This window comes from Schistocerca serialis, unplaced genomic scaffold (assembly GCF_023864345.2).
Source record: "Schistocerca serialis cubense isolate TAMUIC-IGC-003099 unplaced genomic scaffold, iqSchSeri2.2 HiC_scaffold_897, whole genome shotgun sequence".
NCBI classification, from domain to species: domain Eukaryota; kingdom Metazoa; phylum Arthropoda; class Insecta; order Orthoptera; family Acrididae; genus Schistocerca; species Schistocerca serialis.
Window position 1 is genome coordinate 2,495,195 of NW_026048515.1, and position 27,703 is coordinate 2,522,897.

Here is a 27,703-nt window from a genome sequence, read left to right on the forward strand (position 1 = left end):
GTGGAAAGGGAAGGTATGCAACCCGGAAAGGAAAGAGCTGCAATAGCTCGGGGCCCCGTGCTCGACACACACGTATCCGCAAAAGAGTTGTGGACTCCCTGGGAAGGCACAGTGGAGAGTTAATACCCAACAGTAAGTTGTCCTTCCCAAACAGCCCACACTTTCGTAAAATTTGGAAACTGAAGGTCAAACCCAAAGTGGGAACCACAATTTAAAAAGCCAAGAAAGGTGTGAGAGAAAGTGTTAAAAAAGCAAAGAGGGCAAAAATCTTTAAATACAATCTGTTTCCAGGTGAGGCTTTTGAATGACACCAAACTAAATCAAATGAAAAAACACAACCTCTAATAGCCCTATGAAAATATTTTTCATTCTATTATAGTGCATTCGCACATGTGGCATCACCATAAATAGAAGAGTACACAAGTGAGGTATGGAAATAATGTTATCTACCACTAAATATTACAGAACATAGAACAAAACATTATTATATTACTGCACTTACCTCTCCAACCATCATCCATGCCTCTGCCACCATCAAATCCTCCTCCAAAACCAGGGCCATCGCCCCAGTCTCCTCTGCCACCACGGGCACCCCAACTACTTCCACCACCCATTCCTCCTCCTCCTCGGGGTCCGTCCATTCCACGGCCCCCAGGTCCTCCACGGCTCAATCCTACATCACCCTTTGGCAATGCTTTTTTCACATCTATGTGTTTTCCATTAATCTGGTGATTTCTTGAAACTGAAAAGCCGTAAGATTAACAGAAATTTAGAGTGACTATATTGTGTAAAATGTGCAGCATGTTATTTAATGGCAAATGGTCTGTTCCAAGAGGAAACATTTGGAGGACAGAAGAGGGAGGGGGGATGGTGGGGGGGGGGGGGGGGGGGGAAGGGGGGGGGGGGAGAGAGGGAGAGGGAGGGAGGGAGAAGGGGGGGGAGAGAGGGAGAGGGAGGGAGGGAGAAGGGGGGGGGAGAGAGGGGGGGGGGGGGGCACTGGCTGTGAGTACGCATACACAGACACTTTCCAAACATTGGTGAGCCGGTTTCTTCATGCTTAATAGAATTTGTAATCTACAATTTGATATTTCCAACACCATTATAATATATAAAAGATTAGTTTGTAAGTTTATTGGATTTGTTCATCGACTTCACATATGGTCAGAACTTCCTAGTATTTTCTTATAGATGGTTACCCAAAGAACCGATTGGAAATTATTGCCCTTTTTGAAGACACTAATTTTTTCTCACTATTAGTTTTCTTGTACTCTTCATCATGAGTATAGCAACCTCAGTTTCCACAATATTCTGATAGTGCCATGAAGTCCTTTTGAGAGTATATGTCTACACTCATTTATGGCATAATTAATGAAATATGCTGCAAGTCATTTGAGTCCTTTATGGCAGCTTGTTTCTACTTTATGGAGTATTTTTAATGGTATAATGCAATCTTTCTGGTAAAGTCTCACATAGACAAAAAGTAAAAAACAGTATTTTCATGATTAAGTATTTAGTGCCTCAAGAATTTCAGTTTAAATTCTACAGACACTCAGCTTTCCACCATCTCTGACACCCGATATTTTAAGTACAAGGGTGAGAGAGTGGGGATGGGTCTACCTTACCTCACCACCAGTCTCTCTCTCTCTCTCTCTCTCTCTCTCTCTCTCTCTCTCTCTCTCTCTCTCTGTGTGTGTGTGTGTGTGTGTGTGTGTGTGTGTGTGTGTGTGTGTGTGTGTGTGTGTGAGGGGAGGGGCGGCAGGGGGTGGGGGGTGCATGTGCACAAGATGGACGTTTATTGGGAGAATACGGCATACAAAGAGCAAGCATGCCCTATTCTTTGATGGTGTAACATTATAATTGTATCTGTTAGTTTCTAATGGTCCAAAACGTGGTTGACTCTTGAGAGTTGAACACTTGTGTGAAATCTGTTAAGTTTTTTTCTTGTGGAGCTGAAAATATAACAGTTGAACAAAAGTATCTTGAGAGCACAGAATCATTCTATTTTGAAATTCCCTTAACCAGCTAAAGTCTTCAGAGAAGAGTGTGACCTGACCTGAGAAGAAGATAGGCTGCACACAATATGTGAGTCAACTGCAAGAGACGGGAGAGTCTTGCACCCCAGTACCACACTGTCTCTTTTGTTGTCTGAAGACCATTAGAAGTATTAAAATTTCTAAAATTAAATGGTCAAAAATTTCCCCAAAATTCTTAAGGATGTTTTTCAAAATTACTAAAAAGTTAGGTGTGTGTGTGTGTGTGTGTGTGTGTGTGTGTGTGTGTGTGTGTGTGTGTGTTTTGGAAAGGGGGGGGGGAGGAGGTGGTGGTAATAATAAAGACTACCTTGGGAAACACTTCTTTTGTATGAATAATCTGGCAGGACAGTAATGACTCAGTTTACTTAGGTTGGTTGGTTGGTTGTTTGAGGGTAAAGGGACCAAACAGCAAGGTCATCAGTCCCTTGTTTCAAATAGACTCCATTCTGTTAACGGGACATCTCAGTATAGTCAGAAAAATAAAACGGATAAAGGGGAAACGTAAAAGGGCAGTCACGTTGTCATTAGTAAAAACAAATGAGGGAAGTTGGCAAGAGAACGAACCCAACACTATGCTGAAACAGCATAGGCAAGACCACCTGTGACTTAAAAGGTACAACTGCTATAATGCAGAAAATACGTATGGGAATAGAAAAACTAACCAAGCCTTAAAAAGAAGGAGTAAAAACAGAGTAAAAGGGAAAGAAAAGAGGATTCCGGTCAGGGAGGTGAATCGGGAATCTCTGAACACTGCCTACAGTGGGAGACACCCAAACACTCACCGCCCTGCCCCAACACCAGAGGGAGATTAAAAACTTTAAAACTGAGAATAAAAACCACTCTCCCGGAGGAAACCTAGAACCAGAGAGACCATCCGGGAATCGTCAGCCAACATCAAAGGTAAAGTGTGGGGGAGTCTGTACTTAGCACGCAGAGCCAAAAGAAGGGGGCATTCAACCAAAATGTGGGCCACTGACTGGAAGGCTCCACAACCACATAGCGGGGGTGGCTCATCACGCAAAAGGAAACCATGGGTCAGCCTGGTATGGCCAATGCGGAGACGACACAGTGTGGTCGAGTCCTTGCGGGAGAGGCTAAAGGAAGAACGCCATGGGCCTGTATTCACCTTAATGGCACGAAGTTTATTAGACAGTGGAGTAGCCTCCCAAGAATTGGCCCAAGACTGTGCAAAGTGGGATTTGATGTGAAGCCGTAAATCCGCTGCAGGAGGGGTTACAGAAAATGGGGGGTAAGTAACTGCTCCCCCAGCCAAACAATCAGCGAGCTCATTACCCGGGATACCCACATGGCCCGGGACCCATAGGAAGTCAATGGAACAAGCAGCACGGTGAAGATCAGCGAGATGGTCATGGATGGCAGAGACCAAGGGATGGCGCGAAAAACACCGGTCAATAGCAAGAAGGCCACTCATCGAGTCCGTACATAACAAAACGCGGTTGTGTTGGGATTGTTTAATAAAGGTAAGGGCCCGGGAAATTGCCATCAATTCCGCAGTAAACACCCCACATGAGGGTGGCAGTAGATGATTTTCCGTTCCAACAAAGGACGTAAAGGCATACCCAACATGATCAGCAGATTTAGAGCCATCAGTGTAAAAAACAACAGCATCCCGAAACTCCCATAAAATTTGGCGGAAAAAGGAACGGAACACCACCGGGGGGATGGAATCTTTCGGACCGCGGCGGAGATCCATCCGAATTCGAGGCCGAGGAACTAACCAAGGAGGGGTGGAGGGGAGGGAGCGAGGAAGACAGGACAAAGAAGGAAGCCGAAAATCACGGGTAAGAGACGCAAGGCGCAGCCCAACCGGTAAACCCGCCCGAGGGCGGGAGTCAGGCGGGCGACGTCCATGGTCTGGGAATAGGATAGAATAGGAAGGATGAGCGGGAGAAGAACGGATAGTAAGGGCATAAGACACCAGAAGCTGGGACCGCCGAACAGAAAGGGGGGGGATCCCAGCTTCAACCAGGAGACTATCAACAGGGCTAGTAGGGAAGGCACCGGTGGCCAAACGGATACCACGATGGTGGACTGGATCCAGCACGTGCAGCGTGGAAGGAGCAGCTGAACCATAAACTTGACAACCATAGTCCAAACGTGACAGAACTAGAGCACGATAAAGACGGAGAAGGAGGGAACGGTCCGCACCCCAGGAGGAGTGGGCAAGGAAGCGAAGGACATTGAGTTTACGGAAACATCCTACCTTCAGGAGTCTGATATGGGGCAGCCAAGTGAGCTTGTTGTCGAAAAGAAGACCTAGGAAACGAAACTGTGGAACCACAGGCAATCTTTGTGCAGCAAGATAGAGCTCTGGATCAGGGTGGACCGTAGTACGGCGACAGAAGTGGACCACCCGCGATTTTAAAGGAGAGAATTGAAACCCGTGGGAGAGGGTCCATGCAGAGGCACGCCGTATAGCCACCTGGAGCTGCCGTTCTGCAGATGGCATCGAGGAGGAACTAACCCAAATGCAGAAATCATCCACATACAGGGCAGGGGCGACCAAGGGACCGACAGAGGCCACAAGTCCATCGATAGCAATGAGGAAAAGAAGGACACTCAAGACAGAACCCTGTGGGATGCCCGTCTCCTGGGTCCGTGGAGAACTAAAAGCAGTACCAACTCGAACTCTGAATGACCGATGGAACAGGAACTGGCGGATAAAAATCGGGAGTGGGCCCCGAAGACCCCACTGATGAAGGGTTAGTAAGATGTGATGGCGCCAGGCCGTGTCATAGGCCTTGCGAAGGTCAAAAAACACTGCAACCAAATGGCGGCGCTGGGAAAAAGCCTGCCGAACTGCGGATTCCAAGCGAAGCAAATGATCGATGGAGATCGTCCCTCTCGAAAGCCACACTGGTAAGGGGACAATAGATCCCGAGATTCGAGGACCCAAGTGAGCCGACGGGCTACCAGCCGTTCAAGTAACTTACAACCAACATTGGTCAAACTAATTGGCCGATAGCTGTCAACAGATAGGGGGTTCTGACCAGGCTTAAGGACAGGAACCACAATGCTATCCCTCCACTGAGAAGGGAAGTCACCCTGGAGCCAGATACGGTTAAACACCCGAAGAAGATGGTGCCGTTGTGGAGCACTGAGATGTTGAAGCAGCTGGTTATGAATGGAATCTGGGCCAGGAGCCGTATCATGAGAAGCAGATAGAGCAGAAAGAAATTCCCATTCAGTGAAAGGTTCGTTGTAAGATTCTGACTCACAAGTGGTGAAACATAAGGTGACAGCTTCAGCCTGCTGTTTTTGATGAAGGAAAGCAGCTGGATAGGAGGCCGACGCTGATGCCACTGCAAAATGGGTCGCAAGATGTTCTGCGAGAACTAATGGGTCCGTACAAATGCCATCTGGGAGGTGAAGGCCTGGGAGGGTGGACTGCCGATGGCAACCTTGGAGAGAGCGAAGTGTAGCCCATACCCGTGACAGAGGGACAGTGGAACCAAGGGAAGAAACGAATCGTTCCCAACATATCCGCTTGCTCTGTTTGATTAAATAACGGGCTTTAGCGCGAAGGCGCTTAAAGGTAGAAAGGCTGGCGACAGATGGGTGCCTCTTAAAGTGTTGCAAAGCTCGACGGCGATCACGGATGGCAATGGCAATGGCCGTACTCCACCACGGGACTTGCCGACGACGAAATTGTCCAGATGAGCGCGGGACAGCAAGGTTAGCAGCGCGAACAATCGCGTCAGACACGTCACGTAGGACGTCATCAATACAACCCGACAAAGAGGGAGAAAACTCGACCTGTGCAGTATATAGAGGCCAATCGGCGCGGTGGAAAGACCAACGAGGTAACCTGTCCATCGGGGAGCGGGAAGGGAGCGTGATAATCAACGGGAAATGGTCACTATCACAAAGGTCGTCGTGTGGCGACCAGTTTACTTAGGTGTCCTGATGACCAATAGATGTATGAGTAGCTTTGTGGATGAGATTCATAATCTAATTGAGCAATCCCTGAATACTACATTCAAATACACCCAGTTAACTGAACACACAGTTCATTTGGCAGATTTCTTACAAGCACTGCTTAAGTCTTCAGGTGTAGACAGATTAAGACTCTGTGACATGTTTCACTAAGTTTGTTTGAGTGTGCAAGACTTCATTAACATGCAGCAGTAATAGGTAGCTTGCCGCCAGTTTTCATATTGTGTAAAGTGTGAAGTTAAGATATTTCATGGCAAATGGTCTGCTTCAAGAGGCAATATTTGGAGGAAATTGGTGCCTTTACCAATTTTGATGTAAAGCAATGCAGACACACATGCTAATGAGCAAAGGAAAAGGATGACATTGTAGTCAATAACTTGGGTGTGAAGTGGAGACCTGCAAGGAGGATTTTTTTTTTTTTTGTGGTTTTAGGGCGCAAAACTTCTACGGTCATTAGCGCCCAGCCCGTGACGTAGAAAACAGGAAAAAAAAAAACGAAATTTAAAATCAGCAGCAATGGAAACAAAGTCAGAAAATTTGAGAAACTAAAGGCAGAAGGAATGCTTAAAAGTCCACTAAAGAAAGGGGTTGGTTGTCCCCCAAAAAAAAGCTTCAAATGACTGACGTCATTTCACTGTCACTAATAAACTGTAGAACGCGGTCAGCTGAGCGCGTGTCATCTGCTAAAATCGACGATAGATCAGGCGATAGCTGTAGACGGGAGCGTAACGGATTAAAATAGGGGCATTCAATTAAAAGGTGTCTGACCGTCCACAGCTGAGAGCAGTGGGGACAGAGTGGGGGAGGATCACCGCTTAAAAGATGTCGATGACTAAAAAGACAGTGCCCTATCCGGAGTCGAGCTAAAATTACCTCCTCCTGACGACGCGTTCGGGAGGAAGAGGTCCAAGCGCAAGGAAGGGCTTTCACTTCCCGCAATTTATTGTGGGGAAGTGTTGACCAATGCGCATGCCATAAATGAGCAGCTTGGCGGCATAAAACGCTCCGTAGATCGGTAAACGGAAGAGACTGAATAGCTGGCCGAGGAAGAGAGACTGCAGCCTTGGCCGCTATATCGGCCGCCTCATTTCCACAGATACCAGCGTGTCCCGGGAGCCAGAGGAACGCCACTGAGACGCCCCCCAGGTGGAGCAAGCGCAGACAGTCCTGAATCCGGTGGACCAGAGGGTGCACAGGGTAAAGAGCTTGGAGACTTAGGAGAGAGCTGAGAGAATCTGAGCAGATTACGTACTGTATCCGCTGATGGCGGCGGATGTAGTGGACAGCCTGGAGAACAGCGTAAAGCTCCGCAGTATAAACCGAACACTGGTCGGGAAGCCGAAAGTTATTTGGGGTGTCGCCAACAATATAGGCACTCCCTACACCTAACGATGTTTTCGAGCCATCGGTGTAAATAAATGTGGCATCCGTCATTTGTGCACAGAGAGCAGCAAATGCCCGACGGTAAACAAGTGTAGGGGTACCATCCTTGGGAAATTGACATAGGTCTCTGAGCAAGTTGATCCGGGGACGGAGCCAAGGCGGTGCTGTACCCCAAGTTGTCAAGAAGGTTTTAGGAAAGCGGAAGGAAAGAGAATGGAGCAGTTGACGGAAGCGGACTCCCGGGGGTAGTAGGGAGGAGGAGCGGCCTGCATACCCGACATCAAAGGAGGCGTCGAAAAAAAGGTCATGCGCTGGATTAGCAGGCATGGAAGACAGATGGCTAGCATAACGACTCAGAAGGACTGCCCGCCGATTGGACAGCGGAGGTTCAGCAGTCTCAGCATAAAGGCTTTCCACAGGGCTGGTGTAAAAAGCTCCAGATACTAAACGTAATCCACGGTGGTGGATAGAGTCGAGACGCCGAAGAATAGACGGCCGAGCAGAGGAGTAGACTATGCTTCCATAATCCAATTTCGAGCGCACTAAGGCACGATAGAGGCGGAGAAGGACCAATCGGTCCGCTCCCCAAGAGGTACCATTCAGGACACGGAGGGCGTTAAGCGAACGCAGACAGCGAGCCGAAAGATAGGAAACGTGGGAGGACCAGCACAGTTTTCTGTCAAACATAAGACCCAAGAATTTAGCGACGTCGGAAAACGGAAGGTTGACAGGACCTAGATGTAAGGAGGGCGGAAGAAACTCCTTACGTCGCCAAAAATTTACACAAACGGTCTTACTGGGTGAGAAACGGAAGCCGGTTTCGATGCTCCACGAGTGGAGGCGATCGAGACATCCTTGAAGACGTCTTTCAAGAAGGCTGGTCCGTTGAGAGCTGTAGTAGATCGCAAAATCGTCCACAAAGAGGGAGCCCGAGACATCAGGAAGGAGACAATCCATAATTGGATTAATGGCGATGGCAAACAGTACAACACTCAGCACGGAGCCCTGGGGTACCCCGTTTTCTTGGGAGAAAGTACGGGAGAGAGTAGTGTTCACCCGCACCCTAAATGTGCGCTCTGCCATAAATTCGCGAAGAAAAAGGGGCAGCCGGCCTCGAAAGCCCCAAGAGAACAGTGTGCGGAGAATGCCTGTCCTCCAACAGGTATCGTATGCTCTCTCCAGATCAAAAAATATTGCTACCGTTTGGCGTTTCCGGAGAAAATTGTTCATGATATAAGTGGAGAGAGCAACAAGATGGTCAACGGCAGAACGATGCTTTCGGAATCCGCATTGGGCTGGTGTTAAAAGACTGCGGGACTCCAGCCACCAAGCTAAACGGTAATTCACCATACGCTCCAAAACCTTACAGACACTACTCGTGAGAGAAATGGGGCGATAGCTAGAGGGGAGATGTTTGTCCTTTCCAGGTTTCGGAACGGGAACGACAATAGCTTCCCGCCATCGCCTGGGAAAGGTACTGTCGGTCCAAATTCGATTATAAAGGCGAAGGAGGTAACGCAGGCTATGGGTTGATAAATGCAGCAACATTTGGACATGGATACCATCCGGTCCTGGGGCGGAGGAGCGAGAAGAAGAGAGTGCATGTTGGAGTTCGCGCATGGAGAAAACAGTATTGTAGCTTTCGCGATTGTGAGAGGAGAAAGCAAGATGTCGCACTTCCGCTGCACGTTTCTTCGGGAGAAACGCTGGCGGGTAATTTGAAGAGCTCGAAATCTCAGCAAAGTGCTGACCCAATGAGTTAGAAATTGCGACGGGGTCCACTAAGGTATCATGCGCGACAGTGAGCCCAGAGACCGGGGAGAAACTAGGCGCGCCTGAGAACCGTCGAAGCCGACTCCAAACTTCCGAGGAGGGAGTGAAGGTGTTAAATGAGCTAATAAAGTATTTCCAGCTTGCCTTCTTGCTATCGCGGATGACGCGACGGCATCGCGCACGGAGCTGCTTATATCGGATACAGTTGGCCAAAGTTGGATGGTGACGGAAAATGCGAAGAGCACGTCGCCGCTCACGTATTGCGTCACGGCATGCCTCGTTCCACCAAGGAACTGGAGGGCGCCGGGGCAATTCGGAGGTGCGTGGTATTGAACGTTCCGCAGCTGTGAGAATAACGTCGGTAAAATGTGTGACCTCATCGTCGACGCTGGGAAAGCGACGGTCATCGAATGTCGCTAGAGACGAAAAAAGTGTCCAATCGGCTTGGGCAAACTTCCAGCGACGCGAGCGCATATATGGCAGTTGAGGCTGCAGTCGAAGAACACATGGAAAGTGGTCACTCGAGTGTGTATCATCAAGGGCGAACCATTCGAAGCGCCGAGCTAGCGGAACAGTACCGACCGCAAGGTCCAAATGAGATAAATTTGCCGTGGAGGCAGACAAAAATGTGGGGACCCCAGTGTTGAGGCAGACTAGATCCGCTTGGTGGAAGACGTCTAGCAATAGTGAGCCACGTGGACAAGGATGTGGAGATCCCCAAAGCGGGTGGTGGGCATTGAAGTCCCCAACCAGCAAATAGGGGGGTGGAAGCTGATCAAGAAGATGAAGGAGATCAGCTCGTGCCATTGGTGTAGACGATGTAATGTATACCGTACAAAGAGAGAACGTGTATCCAGAAAGGGAAAGACGGACGGCGACAGCTTGGAAGGAAGTGTTTAAGGGGATTGGGTGATAATGGAGAGTATCATGGAGCAGAATCATGAGTCCTCCATGGGCTGGAGTGCCTTCAACAGAGGGGAGGTCATATCGGACGGACTGAAAATGAGGGAGAACAAAGCGGTCATGGGGACGCAGCTTTGTTTCCTGAAGACAGAAGATGACCGGCGAGTAGGATCGTAAAAGGATTGACAATTCCTCCCGATTGGCGCGAATGCCGCGGATATTCCAGTGGATAATGGACATAGGGTGAACAGAAAATGGAGGAACGCGACCAAGGGTGCTGTCAACTCAACGACTGCTCAGAGCTTGCGACCGACAGCATGGAATGGCATTCAGTCGAAGGCAGAAGATCCTGATCCATAGGTTGGTCAGGAGCAGCTCCTGCCACCAACGATCGGCCAGTTGACCGGCCACCAGCAGTGCGCCTCGGCGACACAGAAGATGGCCGAGGGCGATTTCCGCCAGGTGGTGCTGTAGATGGGACACGCCTTGGCGGAGAAGGAGAGGAACTGTGTTTCTTCGTAGCCTTCTTAGAAGTATGATGTTTAGATGAAGGAGGAACCGATGGTTGTGAAGTTGCGGTACGTAAAAACTCTTCACGAGAATGCTCTTTTTTCGAAGACTTGGCGTCTGACTTTTGGGCTCGAGATTTAACAGAACCCGATGAAGGGTGAGCCATAGAGTGGGCAGGCGAAAGGGGTGAGGTTGAACGGGCGATCTTTGCGCTGGCCGATCTGACGACCGTGGTACTAAAGGTGAAGTCGCAAGTCTGCGTGGCCGCCTCCTTTGTTGGTCGAGGAGAAGCAAGGACAGCGCTGTATTTACCTTTCTGAGGCACGGTGGGCTGTCGACTGGCGAGTAACTTTCGAGCAGCAAAGGTCGACACCTTTTCCTTCACTCTTATTTCCTGGATGAGCTTTTCATCCTTAAAAACGGGGCAATCTCGAGAGGAAGCAGCGTGGTCACCCATACAGTTGATGCAGCGAGGGGATGGAGGTGGACAAGCACCCTCATGGGCATCCTTGCCACAAGTAACACATTTGGCCGGATTGGAACAGGACTGGCTGGTATGATTGAACCGCTGACATCGATAGCAACGCGTAGGGTTTGGGACATAAGGGCGAACGGAAATTATCTCATAGCCTGCTTTGATTTTTGATGGGAGTTGAACTTTGTCAAATGTCAAGAAGACAGTGCGGGTTGGAATGATGTTCGAATCAACCCTTTTCATAACCCGATGAACAGCTGTGACGCCCTGGTCAGACAGGTAATGCTGAATTTCTTCGTCAGACAATCCATCGAGGGAGCGCGTATAAACGACTCCACGCGAGGAATTTAAGGTACGGTGCGGTTCCACCCGGACAGGGAAGGTGTGGAGCAGAGAAGTACGCAGCAATTTTTGAGCTTGGAGGGCACTGTGTGTTTCTAACAACAGGGTGCCGTTCCGTAATCTGGAACAAGACTTTACAGGACCCGCAATTGCGTCGACACCTTTCTGTATAATGAAAGGGTTGACCGTGGAAAAGTCGTGACCTTCGTCAGACCGAGAAACAACAAGGAACTGTGGCAACGATGGAAGAACAGTCTGTGGCTGAGACTCAGTGAACTTACGTTTGTGAGCAGACATAGTGGAAGGTGAGGAAACCATTGCGGAAGAATCCCCCATGATTACCGGCGTCTCCGATGGCGCGCTCCTCCCTTGTGGGGGCCCTCGCCGAGGGCACACCCGCCTTAGGTGATTGTTCACACCTCAGGTCACACCTCCAGACAAACGGATGGAGGGACCAATCGGCACTTTCGGAAGGTATCAGATCGGGTAATCACCCCTCCCTGGGCCTGGCCGTTACCAGGGGGTACGTACGTGTCCTACCTGTCTACCCGGGGCGGGGAATTACGCGTTACCCCGTCACCGGCTACGCATGGAAGTGCGTGGGTCGGCCTTCAGACACGCACAGGGAGGAAAGAAGAGAAAGGGAAAGGAAAGAAGAGGGGGTCTCAAACGCTGTAGCGGAGAAAAGGGCAAGGAGAAGAGGGAAGGAAAAGAGAAGGACAGAGGAAGGATGAGGACTGGCAAGTGTAAGAGCAAGGAATTTGGAACAGTTTCGAGCGTCCGTCTCCGGACGTAGGCACAAACCATACTCCCAGAGGGGGAGAAAGGAAGGAAAGAGACAGAGGTGAGGGGGGGGGGGGCGAAGATGGGGGACGGGGAGGGATGCGGAAAGGGAAGGGAAGGTATGCAGCCCGGAAAAGGAAGGAGGGCCACATTAGCTCGGGGTCCCGTGCTCGCTACGCACGTGTCCACAAAAGAGTTGTGGACCCCCTGGGGGGAGAGCCAGAGGTGAGGGGGGGGGGGGGGGGCGAAGATGGGGGATGGGGAAGGATACGGAAAGGGAAGGTATGCAGCCCGGAAAGGAAGGAAGGCCACATTAGCTCGGGGTCCCGTGCTCGCTACACACGTATCCACAAAAGAGTTGTGGATCCCCTGGGGGGCTGCAAGGAGGAGTATGCTGTACACACTTAATTGAGAGTTAATATAAGCATTTAATTGAAACATTTCTCCAATTCAAACTGTCATGTTAACATGCATCTGTCTGCAGGTGAGCTGACAGAACCCACACCCCATGGAGCAGAGTTGAAACCTCCTGCAATAGACAATTTTCCAGTGTAAGTAAGAACAGTGGCCATGTTGACCTATCAGTGATTAACTGTGGCTCTGATCTGGTTTGGAAGGTTTAAAATGACGAGATTCGCAACAGCTTAAGCAAAGGAACAGGAGCTAGTAGACCGCATAGTGTATCATGCACGGAAGATTCTATAGCCCATCTAAAATCATCATTAGAAAGCTACATTATGTTAGTTCTTGACCGGTATTGCCACTACCTTTAGTTCTCTCACAACAGAGACAGTCTCTCAGCCAAGTAACATAACGAAATAAATTTTTAAAGCTTGGTTTATATAGGCACAATGATTGTCCCTGTTTTAGATGTTCTATATCGACTTCAGACCTTGACCTATTTGTTCTACTATGAGAGGCATTTTAAAAATTTTATGTTTCGACTGCAAGCACACTTTTCCAGGTCATTTACAAGACTGAGTTCCTTCAATAGGATTTAAATCTGAGTAAAATTAATTTCAAACACAATTTTGGCTGCTCATCAGATGATGCATTACGTGATCATCTACATTTCACGAGTCAGATTCCAAGATCTCTAACAATATTAGAGAAGGAAAGTTGCTACTTACCATATAGCAGAGATGCTAAGCCTATCGGCACAACAAAGATCCTAATAATGTGTGGTTTCAGTTGCCTGAGACTGCAGTCTTGTGTGTAAATTGCATGCATGTGCATCTGTTGTTGACAAAGACCTTAATGGCTGAAAGTTATAATTGTGAGAATCTTTTTGTTGTGCCTATTTGCGACTCAGCATCTCCGCTATGTAGGGAGTAGCAACTTTCCTTCCCTAATATAGTTACATTCCATTCTGGATTTTTCATTGTTTGATTCTAAGATATCTAGAGCATTTAATGCCTTCATCAGTTAATTTGCATTGTTTTCAGATAGTTGCCCCAACAGCAGCATTTTCCAAAGAAAAACTGGAAACCATCTCATATACAAAAAAGGCTAACGAATCAGGCTGAGCCAGCATAATATAAACGAGTTGCAGCAGGTGTCCATAAGGTTGTCCACTAACAAGTCATTCAGTTAACTTGAGGTTTTCCATTATTATTTTTAAGGTGTGCACTATTCACATGAACCAGATTGTTTTAAAGGTTTGCACTGTCCACTTGAGCCAGCTAACTGAACGAAGATCCATTTCCATGTGAAAATGTTCTACCAACCAGGCCTCTGCAAAGAGGCATTTCAACAAAAGCAGTCCGGGTAGACATCACAGTAATTATACAGATACCTTTCACAGAAAATTGTATACTCCAAGAACCATTTCAAAAAGTTAGCTGCTGATACCTACAAATTCAATTCTTAGTTTTCAGCACAGTTTACCACAAATTGATGGTTGCTGCAACTATTCTAATTACAATCCAAAATGAATAAAAAAGTACTTACGACATATTTTGTCAACTGGATCATAATCATCAAACTCTACAAAACCGAAGCCCCTCTTTTTCCTTGTTTCTTTATCGAGAACAATTGCACATGACACAATAGTGCCAAACTGTTGGAAATATTCACGAAGGTCATCTTCTTCCACCTCTTCTTTGAGGCCTCCAACAAATAACTTTTTCACTGTGGCACCAGCTTCTGGCCTGCCAATTTCTGTGCGAGGAACCGCACGTTTTGGTTCCACCACACGCCCGTCCACTTTATGAGGCCGTGCAGCTTGTGCATCATCCACCATGTGTGCCCTTGAATATGTGATGAAACCAAAGCCACGGGACCTACAGGCAACAATATAAATATTGCATCTACCAAATTCAAAGTAAGAAATTGAAAATGATAATCGAGCCTACAGGAATAAACTACAGGTGTAAGCTAAATAGGTTTGTTACTATAAGACCAATATGTTTGAAGAACATCACTAAATGAAACACCAACCGTTATATCTTTACCTTATCTTGAATTTTCAAATCAACTTCAAAACACACACACACACACACACACACACACACACACACACACACACACACACACACACACACACACACAGAGAGAGAGAGAGAGAGAGAGAGAGAGAGAGAGAAATGGGGACTGTAATCTGTGCCTTGACAACGAAATTAAAGAGCTGACAATATTTACATATTATACATATCAAAGAGTGAACCTCCCACGAGCAGTTCAATAGTTTTGGGAAAACACGGAGGTAATAAACTGAGGAGATAATGAAGGAATATAAAAATAAAAGCAAAATTAAAGGTATAGATGACAAACAGATGTAGCAGAAGACCTCTGCCCTCATTTTGGACCAGTTGTACAAAAGGTAAAACTGATGTACATAAACCAAGTTTGGCATGCTATATATTCTGTACAGACAGACTACTGTTACCCAGCCTAATTGCTCACTTCCTCTATTAGTCTCACTTTACATGGGGAATCATTTCTGCTGCTACTACTCAAACACATGTACACAATGAACACTATTTTGCTTATTTGTTTATGTAAAAGCTCTTCCCTTCCTCTGTTACCAATCCCAAACAGAGTAACAGTCTTATAGCAGAGTGGAGTTCAGCAGCAGCTTACCGTCTGTACACAGGTTGTATACATTCTTAGTTTAGTGGTATTCTTACAGGCTGAGCAGAAGTGAAGAGTGATTGTTTGTTTTTAGCAGTGCTATTTATTTTGTTGTAAGATTTTGCATATTTGTTAACTGAGTGATTATGTAATTATGTAATGTAATTTTCAGCTGCATTACTTGATATAAGCAGGCAGTGAACTACTGTCAGTGACAATGACGTCAGTAGTTCCTAGTAGCTTGGGTTCACATTTTTTTGTTTTTCCAAACAAGTTTGGTAGTGTAAATCCATTTCTAAAAGACAACAGGGTTCATTATCTAATTTTTAACTATTTTTTCATTTGAATTTTGGCAGTAGATTGAATAGGAAGTGTGCGTGCTGTGTGCCAACTCAGGAGTAGCTAGCTGCAGTTCGCAATCCGATGAAAATAATTTCAGCCGTGGTCAGCCATTTGCAGGCTGCTGCTTCAGCGTGTTGTGGCAGCAGAAAAGCTGACATTGCAAAGACACCTAATAGCAAACCCATTTGGGGGGGGGGGGGGGGGGGGGAGGAGAGGAGGAGTATTTGGGGACCAGCTGCCTGGCCTTGCCAGTTCACTCTGTTAGCAGGCCAAGTGGCCACTACCCCAACAGGGTCGAAGCAGCCGCATGGGGACAGGGTTTGCTAGTTACAGAAATAGCATCCAGGGCTGGAAAGAACTCTTAGGCTGGGTGGAGGCCACATCAGAGATATGGAGAAACCCATACTTGCAACTATTCAGGGTGGAGGCCACATCAGAGATATGGAGAAACCCATACTTGCAACTATTCAGGGTGCAGGCCACAGTCATCTGCAAGTCATGGCTAATCTTGGCACCAATGATGTGTTGGATTCTGAGCCTACCTGCAGTTCAAGAGTGATGGCAGAAGTGAAAGCTGGTGGCCTCACTCACTTGGTGAAAGATTATAGTTTGCAGTATGGTGTCCAGAACTGATCAGGATTTTGTTTGAAGCCTACTGGAGGGTCCAACCAGAAGCTCCGCAGATTCTATGACCTCCAAGGTTGCAGATCTCTGGCCCTGCATTACAGTATGGAGAATTTTAGGACTGTCAATAGGTCTGGGGTGCTGTACACAAAAGAAGTTACTTGGTAGCAGAGTATTTGTGGAGTGCACATTTTTTTACCATAGGTGGTAGTTTGATGTCTTCCGATGAACACTCTCCAGTCGATATGCACAGAGCAAAATCAGACTGCACACAAAGTGAAGGAATTTCAAACATCAAAATTTTAACAGTAAATTGCTGACGCTTTTTTAACAACATCCATAAATTTACTGCCATCCGGGAAAGCTGTCACTCAAACTGTACTCTGAAGAGAGAGCTGGACGAAACCCAAGTAGAAAGCTCCAAAGTATTTAATGAGGCATGGCATTTATACCAAAAAGGCAGATTATATACCGTGGAAGTAGTGGTAGTAGTATCCACTGCACATTATGAAAATATTTGTCTGTCGACATGACATTATGTGTGACCATAAATTTAGCTGGATGTGAGGTGAACTCAATTACTGAATGTTTTTATCAGCCACTATTTCACTTTACCAGTAGTAGAATCACTCAAAGTCAATACTCAATAGCACAGCAATACTCCAATCATGCAATATTAGTTGGAAGCAAACATATCAAGTACAGACTTTGACAACTGTGTATTCATTGCAGGTGGTATGTGCACAGTCTTAAGTAGTTCTGAACACGTTTTACAAGAACTGTCTTGAGCAACAGGTTTGACAACCCATATGCAATGCAAATATTTTAGACCTTGTAGCTACAGACTTGACCTTTTCAATGGTGTGAGTATAGAGGGGGATTAGTGATCATGATGTTGCATTCTCAGTCCAAAAAGAATGTGGTAAAGTCAATAGGCAAGTTTTCAGGAACTTGTGCATCTACAGGAAGACAAAACAAATGCAGGCCATTCCCCTGTGTAAGAATGGTAAAAGAACAGCCTTAACAGAATTACAGGCTAATGTCTTCAACGTCAGGTTTGTCTTGATCATATGTTAAGTCTGAACATAAGAAGTCCCCCTTGAGACAGAAAAACTTCTCTCGACAAATAGGCAAAGACTTAGAAAGTATCAGTCATGCAACTCAGATTACCTTTTTCTCACTAATCCTAGGATGAAAGGCAGGCAAATTTCATATTTCTAGATTTACAGAAAACACAAGCCCCACTGCATACTTAAACATTTGAGAGTATGACATAGATTCTCAGCTACACAAGTGGCTCAAAGACTAACAAGGGGAGGCCACAAAGTTGGGATCAGAGATTTAATTCCACCTTTAGTAGGCCATTAGAAACAACAATGTGCAAGTATTACGGTGCACTACTCTGTTGATTCTGAGAAAATCTAAAGAGAAGTTTTATGCATCTATTGAGTAACTTTTGGATCTGTGTGTAGGTGCTGGTCGTTAAGAGTTCATGGTGGTCAAGTGATTAGCATTTGAGCTTCGTAAGGTGAAGATGTATGTGGCGACAGTTTGACTCTCTCTCAAACTTAATTAGTAATCTACTACTTTTTTCATCACTGGTCATATTTAATTTATATGACATTTGAGAGGTAACATCATTTGAAAAACCACATATATTAGCACGAAGTGTTAGTAAATTTCATGTTATTTGACTACTTACTATTTTTAATTAAACTTAATAATTAGCACATATTTAAAACTATTGACAGTAAACAAAGAACTCAGTTTTCCTGAAAATTTGTATCTATCGGGATTAACAAAATCCCTTATAAATACGATCAGGTAAGGTACCCAGAACTATTTGCACCTCGATGCTTTGAGCTGCAGACACAGAGGCATGCCCTATTTGGCGATTAACCTGCATAGTGATGAGACGTTGCTAATGTAGCAAGAACGAATAGTGTAGCTGCAAATTTTTTTGAGTATCAGAATTTACACTTGTACTACAAAAATTAAGACATCTCTCTGTTCTTCGACTAGCACAGAAAATGAATGTCATGAGGATCCAATGCTTAATGCAATCATGAAACATTTGTTAAAAGATACATTCTTTTACTGCGGAAGTCTTCAAGAAGTAGACCTTATTGAAAAAGAGCAATCACCGATGATTTCTACAGATGCAATGGCGATTGGAGAGTGCTTTAACATTGTATTGTAAAAAATTTAAGAGAATGGAGACTTATTACTGACGAAGAGCTCATTCATTATGACGAAGTAGATGAATGAGGTCTATTTCATGAAGTTTTAGATATTTCTGACAATAAGGATTTTGAACCAGCTGAAAATAAGGCTGGAGACAAAAATAGAAGCAGTAACAACGGCAAAAGAACATCCCATGCAGACTCTGCAAACCCTCCAGAGGAAAGAATTTTAAGTTCCTAGAAAGGACAATCGGAAAAGATGGAGAAGAAAATATAAAAAGTGGAGGCTCAGTAATCTATAAATACGCACTAATTAATTCGTGGACTAATGACTGCTTCATGGAGGCTAAAAAAAAAAGCAGCAGCAAGTAAGTTCATTTTCGTCACCTTTTCATCTTTTTTTTAATCTTCAACAACCATATTTTAACAACAGATTATGACCATGATATGGGACTGATTTTATGTTTCAGGTAACAACCAGGATTTTACAGCAGTGGGTTTTGGCAGCTGCACGCCAATTTCAATCTGAGGGCATCATCTTCAAAGCATCACTTTCATGGGCTAAGAAATTCAATCAATAACACAGAATTCAGCAGAGGAAGATCACGACATTTGTAAGTAACAGGGAATCTGTGAATTGGGAAGAAACACTGGAAGCTTTATGTTTCAACAGCAGATGAAGGACTTTATGCCCAAGTTCAACAAAAAATTGTTGATCGATACGGACCAGACAGGCTGCTAGTACCAGTCAACTTAAAACAGAACTCTCACTGAAAAATCAAAAAATGTATGCTACAAGGCACAATATGAACACGGTAACACACACTAACACAGCGATAATTGTGTCTGGTGAGTTAAGACTGTACGTGTTTGTGTTTGCGATAGGCTACAGGTAAGTTTGGACCAAAAATGCAACAAACTTAAGAAATTAACAACAGACTTTCCAAAAGTCATTGTAACTTGTTGAAAGTGTGGGAACCTTACCACACAGCTCTACAGTTCATTTTCACTAGTGTCATGCCACCTAATGTTGAAAGAGATAATTTTTCCTAATCATATATTCTTGGGCATCAACTGAATCCTGATTTGGTTGGTTTAAAAGAGGGGCAAAGGAACCAAACCACAAGGTCATCATTCCCTTGTTCCTAATGCAACAAACACTACAAGGAACAAAAGAGGACAGGAAAATAGAGATGCAAGGAACAGTCGGAACAAAGTAAAACAAGGAAGCAGAATACAGTGGCTGCCCGACCACGAAAATAAAAAGAAAAAGCCAGTCACCCTGCAACACATTAAAACCTCCACCCTAAAAGCATTAGGGTGGAGGACACAGAGGCACAAAGGACATGCGCTGAAACTCAAATCGAATGATAAAACCCTATCTCAAGGATGAAACGTAAAACCAAATCAGACGATGAGGCATTGTCTGCTAAAATCAATGGTCCTGAGCCCGGCAACCGAAGATGAAGTCACAAGACAACCAAAGGAGGACAGAGCAGAACAACATGGGCCACTGTCAACCAGGTGCCGCACTGACACTGAGGTGGATCTTCACAGCACAGGAGGTAGCTGTGGGTCGCCCAGGCACTGCGAATGCAGCGCCGGCAGAGAACCACGGAGTACTGGTGAGAGGCCCTCACCGAAGACTTCCACACAGTTGTGGTCCCCTTAATGGCTTGTAGTTTGTTGTGCGTACTGAGAATTTGCGATTTCGTCTCCCAAAGCTGAAAAACCTTACGATGTAATAACGTATGCAGGTCAGTTGCGGGGATACCCATCTCCAGAAGTGGTTTCCGTGTAGTCTGTTTGACCAGCCTGTCAGCAAGTTCATTTCCTGGGATTCTGATTTGACCAGGGGACCAGACAAACACCACTGAATGACTGGAGTGTTCCAGGGCATAGATGGACTCCTGGATGGACGCTGCCAAAGAATGACAAGGGTAGCACTGGTCGATAGTTTTCAGGCTGCTCAAGGAGTCAGTACATAAAAGGAAAGACTCCCCAGGGCATGAACGGAGATACTGAAGTGCACGAGAAATAGCTACCATCTCTGCAGTGAATACACTGCAGTCAATGGTACGGAATGCTGTTCAATATGGCAATGTGAACGTAGTCAAAGCCAACGCTACCATCGAGCCATCTGTGTAAACCACTGCAGAGCCCCAGAACATGCCAAGAATCTAGAGGAAGGGACAGCGGAGAGCCACAGGGTTAATGGAGTCCTTAGGGCCATGCAAGAGGTCCAAACAAAGCTGCAGCCGAGGTATACACCATGGAGGCGTGAGTGAATGGACTGCGAGTAGATGTAAAGGTAAAGACTCCAGTTTGGAGAGAAGGGACCGCATGCAAACTGCAATCATTAGCCCCGAACTGGGCTGCCGATGCAGGAGATGGATGGGAAAAGGAGACTGTAATTCGGATTCTCAGGAGAACTACGAATCTGTGCCACATAACTGGCAAGAAGTTGTGCACATCTGATCTGTAATGGAGGGAACCCAGCCTCCACCAGTATGCTGGTCACCAGACTCTTCCTAATAGCTCCTGTCGCTATTCAAACCCCACAGTGATGCACAGTGTTGAGTAAATACAACACAGAGGGCACTGACGAACCATAAACCACACACCCATAGTCAATTTGGGACTGGACAAGGGCTCTGTAGAGCCGTAGCAGCGTAGAGCTATCTGCACCCCAACTGATGTTGCGCAGGCAACAGAGAACATTGAGGTGCTGCCAGCACTTCTACTTAAGCTGACGAAGATGAGGAAGCGAAGTCAATTGAGCATCAAAAACCAGTCCTAAGAATATATACGTCTCCACTACAGTGAGTGGATCATCATGAAGGTAAAGTTCTGGGTTTGGATAAATGATATGACACTGACAAAAGTGCACGACACACGACTGTGGCTGAAAACTGGAAGCCATGGGCTAGAGCCCATGACTGCACCTTGTGGATGGCTCCCAGTAGGCAATGCTCAGCAACACCAGTACTGGAGCAGCAGTACAAAAATGCAGAAGTCGTCTGCATACAGATAAGGTGAGGCGGAGGGCCCAGTATTTAAGAGGCAGAGGTCAAACTGAGACAGTAAAGTTTCGACATCTCTGCCTCTGACAGTACGCACAGTGCCACCCCACAAGGGGTTATGGGCATTAAAATCTTCCAAAAGTAGGAAAGGTTTAGGGAGTTGATCAATCAGTGCAGCCAATACGTTCTCGTGCACTGCACCATCTGGAGGAAGATATACATTGCAGACAGTTATTTCCTGTGGCATCATTCTGACAGCCACTGCTTCAAGAGGGGTTTGAAGGGGCACAGTTTCACTACAGACTGAGTTTAGCACAAACGAAAACTCCACCTGACACATTATTATAGTCACTACATCCCTTATAGCCACGGAGGGCAGAATTCTGCATTGCCAGGAACCAGGTTTCCTGGAGGGCAATTCAGATACCAGTTTTACTGCTTAACAGTTGCCGTAGCTCAGCCAGGTGGTGGAAAAAGCCACCGCAATTCCTCTGGGAAGGCATGGAACATTTAATGAGGTAGTTGACACCTCAGAGTCAGCTGCTGCCACTGACGTACTGCCTAAGCAGTCTCTATACATTGTGTCCGAGGGTCTGGTGAGATCTAGACTTACACTTCTCCAGCTTAGAAGAGGGTACAGACATCCCCGAGGGTTGGGGTGGGAGGGGAGGGGGCTGTTGCTCCAAAAGTACGTGGTGCAGGAGCAACAGGGAGGGAAATGCCTGCCACCATCAAGGGGGCAGGTGTAGTGTAGTCTTCCGGCTCTGAGAGGCAACTGGAGTTTGCGGAGCTGATGGTGCTAGAACTGTTGTAGCAGTGGCTAAGATGATGTCATACGCACAGGACTCAGGCATTCAAATTTTCTCTTAGCCTCAGTGTGCGTCAGTTGATCCAGGGTCTTGTACTCCGTGATTTTACTTTCTTTCTGGAGAATCCTGCAGTCTGGCGAGCATGGCGAATGGTGCTCTCCACAGTTGGCACAGATGGTAGGTGGGGCACACGGAGAATTGGCATGTGATGGGTGTCCCCAACCTCGACATGTGACACTAGAAGTACAGCGGGAAGACATATGGCCCAACTACCAGCACTTTAAGTACTGCATCAGGGGATAGATATAGGGTTTTACATCAGAACGGTAGGCCATCACCTTGACGTCCTCGGGCAACGTATCACCCTCAAAGGTTAAGATGAAGGCAACGGTGGCAACCTGATTATCCCTCGGACTCCAGTGGGCACGCTGGACGAGATGAACACCTCGCAACTCTAAATTGGCGTGCAGCTCATCGTCAGACTACAAAAGAAGGTCCCTGTGTAATATGATACCCTGGACCATATTTAAGTTCTTATGGGGCATGATTGTTACAGAAACGTTCCCCAGCTTGTCACAAGCGAGTAACGCCCATGACTGGGCAGAGGATGCTGTTTTGACCAAGACTGACCCAGATCTCCTTTTGGACAAGCCCCAAACTTGTCCTCTAAATGCTCAACAAATAACTGAGGCTTCACTGTCATGAAAGATTCCCATCAGCTCTCATACATACGAGGTACTGGGGCAAATAAGATCCGCTGCCATCCTAGCCTGATGTTCCTCCCATAGTGTGGCCAGGGTGGAACGATTTGGGTTCGTACTTCTGTGTGTTTAAGGGGATACGGAATCACCTATCCCCGCAATGTTAATATATGCCTACTATAGGGAACATTTTCTCACAAACTACTGGAGACAGAGAGGTAAAAATTTTACTGTATGTGCATTCATATGTTACAACAATACTGAAACAACAGTTTATTGTCAAAGTATTTTCTTACAGAGATATTGTACATTTATTTTTAAGTAAATTTTTTCCATCGCTTTTTACTAGACTATCACCCCTAAGTCTTTTGTAAATCAAGTAATTAAAAAATCGTTGTTTCAGTATGTAATAGGGACCTATGTCACTACGTCATAAAAATTTCAGACTTCTAGGTTGACCAGTACCTGAGATAATGTTCCTAGATGAAGTAAAAAGTAAACTTACGGGAAACGGAGAAAGAAGATTAAAACATTCCTGATCCGTAGCTAATACCCCCTTCACAGTCTTCATAATCATCTTCAAGTCTTCTTTTGGCACCCCTCTGCACCTGTCTTGCTTTTTTCACTAATGTCTTGATTATATTATCAGCATGCCTTAGTCTGTGCTGATCTAAAAAGAACATAGCACGTACCGTACGGGAACCAACACACATACCCAACTTTTGAAGGACCTGGCATTTAGTTATATTTCCAAGATTGAAGGTTGCCACAGCATCATACACACCAAAATGTAGTGTATTAATTCCGACAAACACTGTTTTTGGGAGACGATGCCATATCACACTATTCAAGCACTCGTTGGGGTTCTGCGTTTTTCCGTGAAGACATTTCATCAGAAGACTTCTGTCAGCCAGATCTCTGAAAATGGGCTTTATTTCTGCCATGATGGCTGATGGTAGACTGTGGTGGTGAATGTATTTCTCTCCTGTTGTTAGTCCCCTATTGTATTTACACCAGCTGTTTTCACCTTTGGGGCACAAACCATGTTGTGGATGCTCATCCGTGGATGCGGTGTGGAAATATAAAGCCCATATAGCTCTCCTCATTTCTTCAAGATTGCCTGTATTTTGCCTGATTGCAAGGCCATAGCAGTTCTGAATGTGGTCTATTATGGAATCAGTCAATCTTCCTCTGCCATCCAAGGTTTTCCCATCATCTAGTTTTTTCCCTTTCATAACTGATTTTAATCTTCTCAGCCTGGCACCCATTCTCTTCTGCACATGTCCTATACATTCAAGTTTGCTTATATTTACACTGTTCCCATATGGTTTGCTTTCCAAAACTTCTTTGAATGCTTTAGAGTCACCATCTCCCAGATATTTGACATAGCGAACATTATACCACTGTGAAGAGCGATGAAAAATTTTCTTCACCCCAGCAACCTCCATGCCACCACTACTACCATAATAATTAGCAATACAGTCATCACTGTGTTCATTTTTCAGCCTGCCTGTGCACCTACAGTATTTAGACATTATTGCAACATCAATAACCTTGCCAGTATCAACACTAGTTGCTGTTACAACACCATTGTTGGAGGTGTGGCCCCTTTTCTGCCACGTGCCATCAAACGCCACTGTGAGGTCACGACTGCCGTCATTTTCTTCCACTGCTTCTTCCACAGCAACCTGCATTGACTTCTGTGCTACATCTTCAACTGCAGATCCTAGTACATAATTGTAAGCTTCAAACTTTGAAGGTGCACTTGGAAGATTTAGAACACCACATAGCATATCACCAGCTGCTTTGCCCTTACCAATTGCTCGCAATCCATAAACTAACCTAATATTTACACTATAAAGTTCAGTTTTCTTGTATCCATTATTTACAGTTACTGAAACCGAACTTGGAAACTTACAGCTGTATTTACAAACACTGCATATTAAATTAAACTGGGCAGCCAGGCCAACATGGGATTCTACTTTCAGAGAAACGTTTCCATGACATTTTTTGCAGCACAAACTGTTTTCAAGAGCTTCACACAATATATTCGTATCAATGAGTTCAAAAACTTCATTCCCTCTATCAAGTAAATTATATTTCTCTTCCAAATCTCTTAGTTTTTTATGAGAAGCACTGTTTTCATTTGGTGTAAGTTCGTTCGGCAAGTCAGTAATAAGTGGATTCACATTTTCCAACAGTGATGATGATGAACTGCTTTGCTTTGCTAATGAATCATTATTTCTTTTCTTTTGCCAGTTCACACGCTTTTTAAATACTTTTGCTTTAGCTCTAGGCATTTTCACTGCGAAAAATGAAGCACTAAATACGAAATAACTCAACAACAACTACTTTCTTATATCACACTGTTTACAAAACAGTCCCGCCACAAAGTCAAAGAGTAACTTGAGGAAACCAGAGAGAAACATTTTCGGGCAACTAGTGTATAAATAGTCGCTGGAAACCGGGATATTTGAATTCATGTCACTTTAAAGGTACTGCCAAAAAGTTCATGGTCAGCCACGAGAGACGTGTATAACTAAAGCGCAATACCCGATCTCACAAATATATAAAAATAAAATAGTTATAATTGTAGTAGAGCTATGTATGATACGTCATTTTAAAGAGGAAACATGGCAGAATATAATACGCCAATAAAAAAAAATTCGATTTTTTAACCCAAAATCCGATTCCGTATCCCCTTAATTGAGCTTGTGAACGCTTAGGGACTGCTGGTGTTTCACCACCAGCAAGAGAGGGACTACGCTTTATCGCGTGTCATCTGCCCTGATGCCACCCACTCTGACCAGGGGCCCTCCCCACGGGTGCCACCCAGCTGCATCAAAGGCCACCTGGCAGGATGGCCATAGCCGGGAGTCCCGATGCCCCAGGGGCCTCTACCCCTTAAGCATACATGGGGATTTAATGGCGCAATCATCAGCAGAGTGATCCCTGTGTGGTCAGGGGGCTACAACCAACAGAGTACATGGTAACCCCACCACAACGGACTGGCTACTGTGCTGGATATCAGGTGCCAAGAAGTCCAGAATCCTGATTTATATGGTGACACCTTTATCAATGTTCACAGAATGAGATTTTCACTCTGCACCGGAGTGTGCGCTGATATGAGACTTCCTGGCAGATTAAAACTGTGTGCCGGACCGAGACTCGAACTTGGGGCCTTTGCCTTTCGTGGGCAAGTACTCTACCATCTGAGCCACCCAAGCACAACTCACGCCATGTCCTCACAGCTTTACTTCTGCCAGTGCCTCAGTTCCTACCTTCCAAACTTAACAGAAGCTCTCCTGCCAACCTTACAGAACTAGCACTCCTGAAAAAGTATACTGCGCAGACATGGCTTGGCCACAGCCCGAGTTCGAGTCTCAGTCCGGCACGCAGTTTTAATCTGCCAGGAAGTCTCACCTTTATCAATGGTCTTCCCACTTGCACAGTTAAAGTCAACCATGCACCATTTATTTATTTTGCCAAGTAAAAAACTTGGTCACGCACTTTCAGAACTGTTCATTTCTGATTGACAATGAACGAAAAACTGTTTTTCATATATAAGCTATTAGGATCCATTCCACTGTACACCACCAACTGTAAGCACATATATTTGCTAAAATTTTGCACTAGCACATGATTTGCATCCAAACTATCTGAAGAAAATTCCCAGCACATGCAGCAAAACTGCATTTGATGTAAATGCAGTTTCAATTCATGTTTTCCATGTCTGTATCACATATACCATTCTGCCGTGTGTGATGTCTAGAGCACATCCAACGAGTGTACATTACTCTTGTGGTCTAGTATGTTGTGATTTACTACATCACTGGTTGTGAATAATGTCATTTGCATCACTTTTTATCATGGTTTGACTATCTTTCCAAGCCTGATGCATGTCCTTGGAAATTTAATTAGAAATAGCCAACATATGAAATTTACTACAACTTCATGAAAACGCATGTGATTTCTTTTCATTATATTACCTATTAAAGGTCATAATGGACCAGTGATTAAAAAATAAGTGTTAGCGAGTTTCGAACAGTCACCCCATCCATGAAACTCTTTCAAATTGCAAACACTAACCGCTTGAGCCCAATGATTTCTTACCTTCACAGAGATACATCAGTTACCTAATAGACGCGCGAAACTTCTCTTGCAATTTTCTCGGAACTGCCAGAGTAGTGCACCTTACTACTTGCCCCATTATGTTTCAATGGCCTTCTAAAGGTGTGCAAAGTCTGAAGTAATATGTGGTCCCAATGTCATAGCCTTCACTTTTAAGTAATAGAGCCTAGTATGTGACCGTGAGTATTTGTCAGACAAGGGTTTTGTCAGAATGATAGGACCACTTTTGTATATTATCCTTGAGAGTATTTATAGACAAATTTAGAATATGACCACTCTCATTCTCTTACGTACACGAATGATCTGATAGATGGGGTGAGCAGCAATCTACAACAATTTGCTCATGATGCCTTAGTGCATGGGAAAGTGTAAATGTTATGTGACTGTAGAAGAATACAGAAATGTTTGGACAGAATTTCTATTTTGGTATTACGAATAGTGGACAGCTCTCATCACACCAATTAAATATCTAGGCTTATCTTTGGAACAAGCATATAAGGTCCACAGTTGGGAAGGCAAATGGTCAACTTTGGTTTATTGACAATTCTAAGAAAGTGTGGTTTACCTATAAAGGAGACAAAGTATAGAACATTAGTACATCCCATTATTTAGTACTGCTCAAGTGAGAGAAACATTGAAGCGATTCTGAGGAGCGTTGT

General features: G+C 45.3%; 1 protein-coding gene across 2 annotated transcripts in view; it reads right to left on the reverse strand.

Moving 5' to 3' along the window:
• The window catches only part of LOC126452543 (heterogeneous nuclear ribonucleoprotein A1, A2/B1 homolog), a 52,971-nt gene that overhangs the window by 18,573 nt on the left and 6,695 nt on the right, over window positions 1-27,703 (reverse strand). For both annotated transcript variants that reach the window (XM_050091108.1, XM_050091107.1), the window contains exons 3-4: window positions 14,110-14,441; window positions 503-742 (exon numbers count right to left, since the gene is read on the reverse strand). In XM_050091108.1, coding sequence (XP_049947065.1) covers window positions 503-742; window positions 14,110-14,441 — 572 coding nt within the window. The remainder of the gene's footprint in view (window positions 1-502; window positions 743-14,109; window positions 14,442-27,703) is intronic.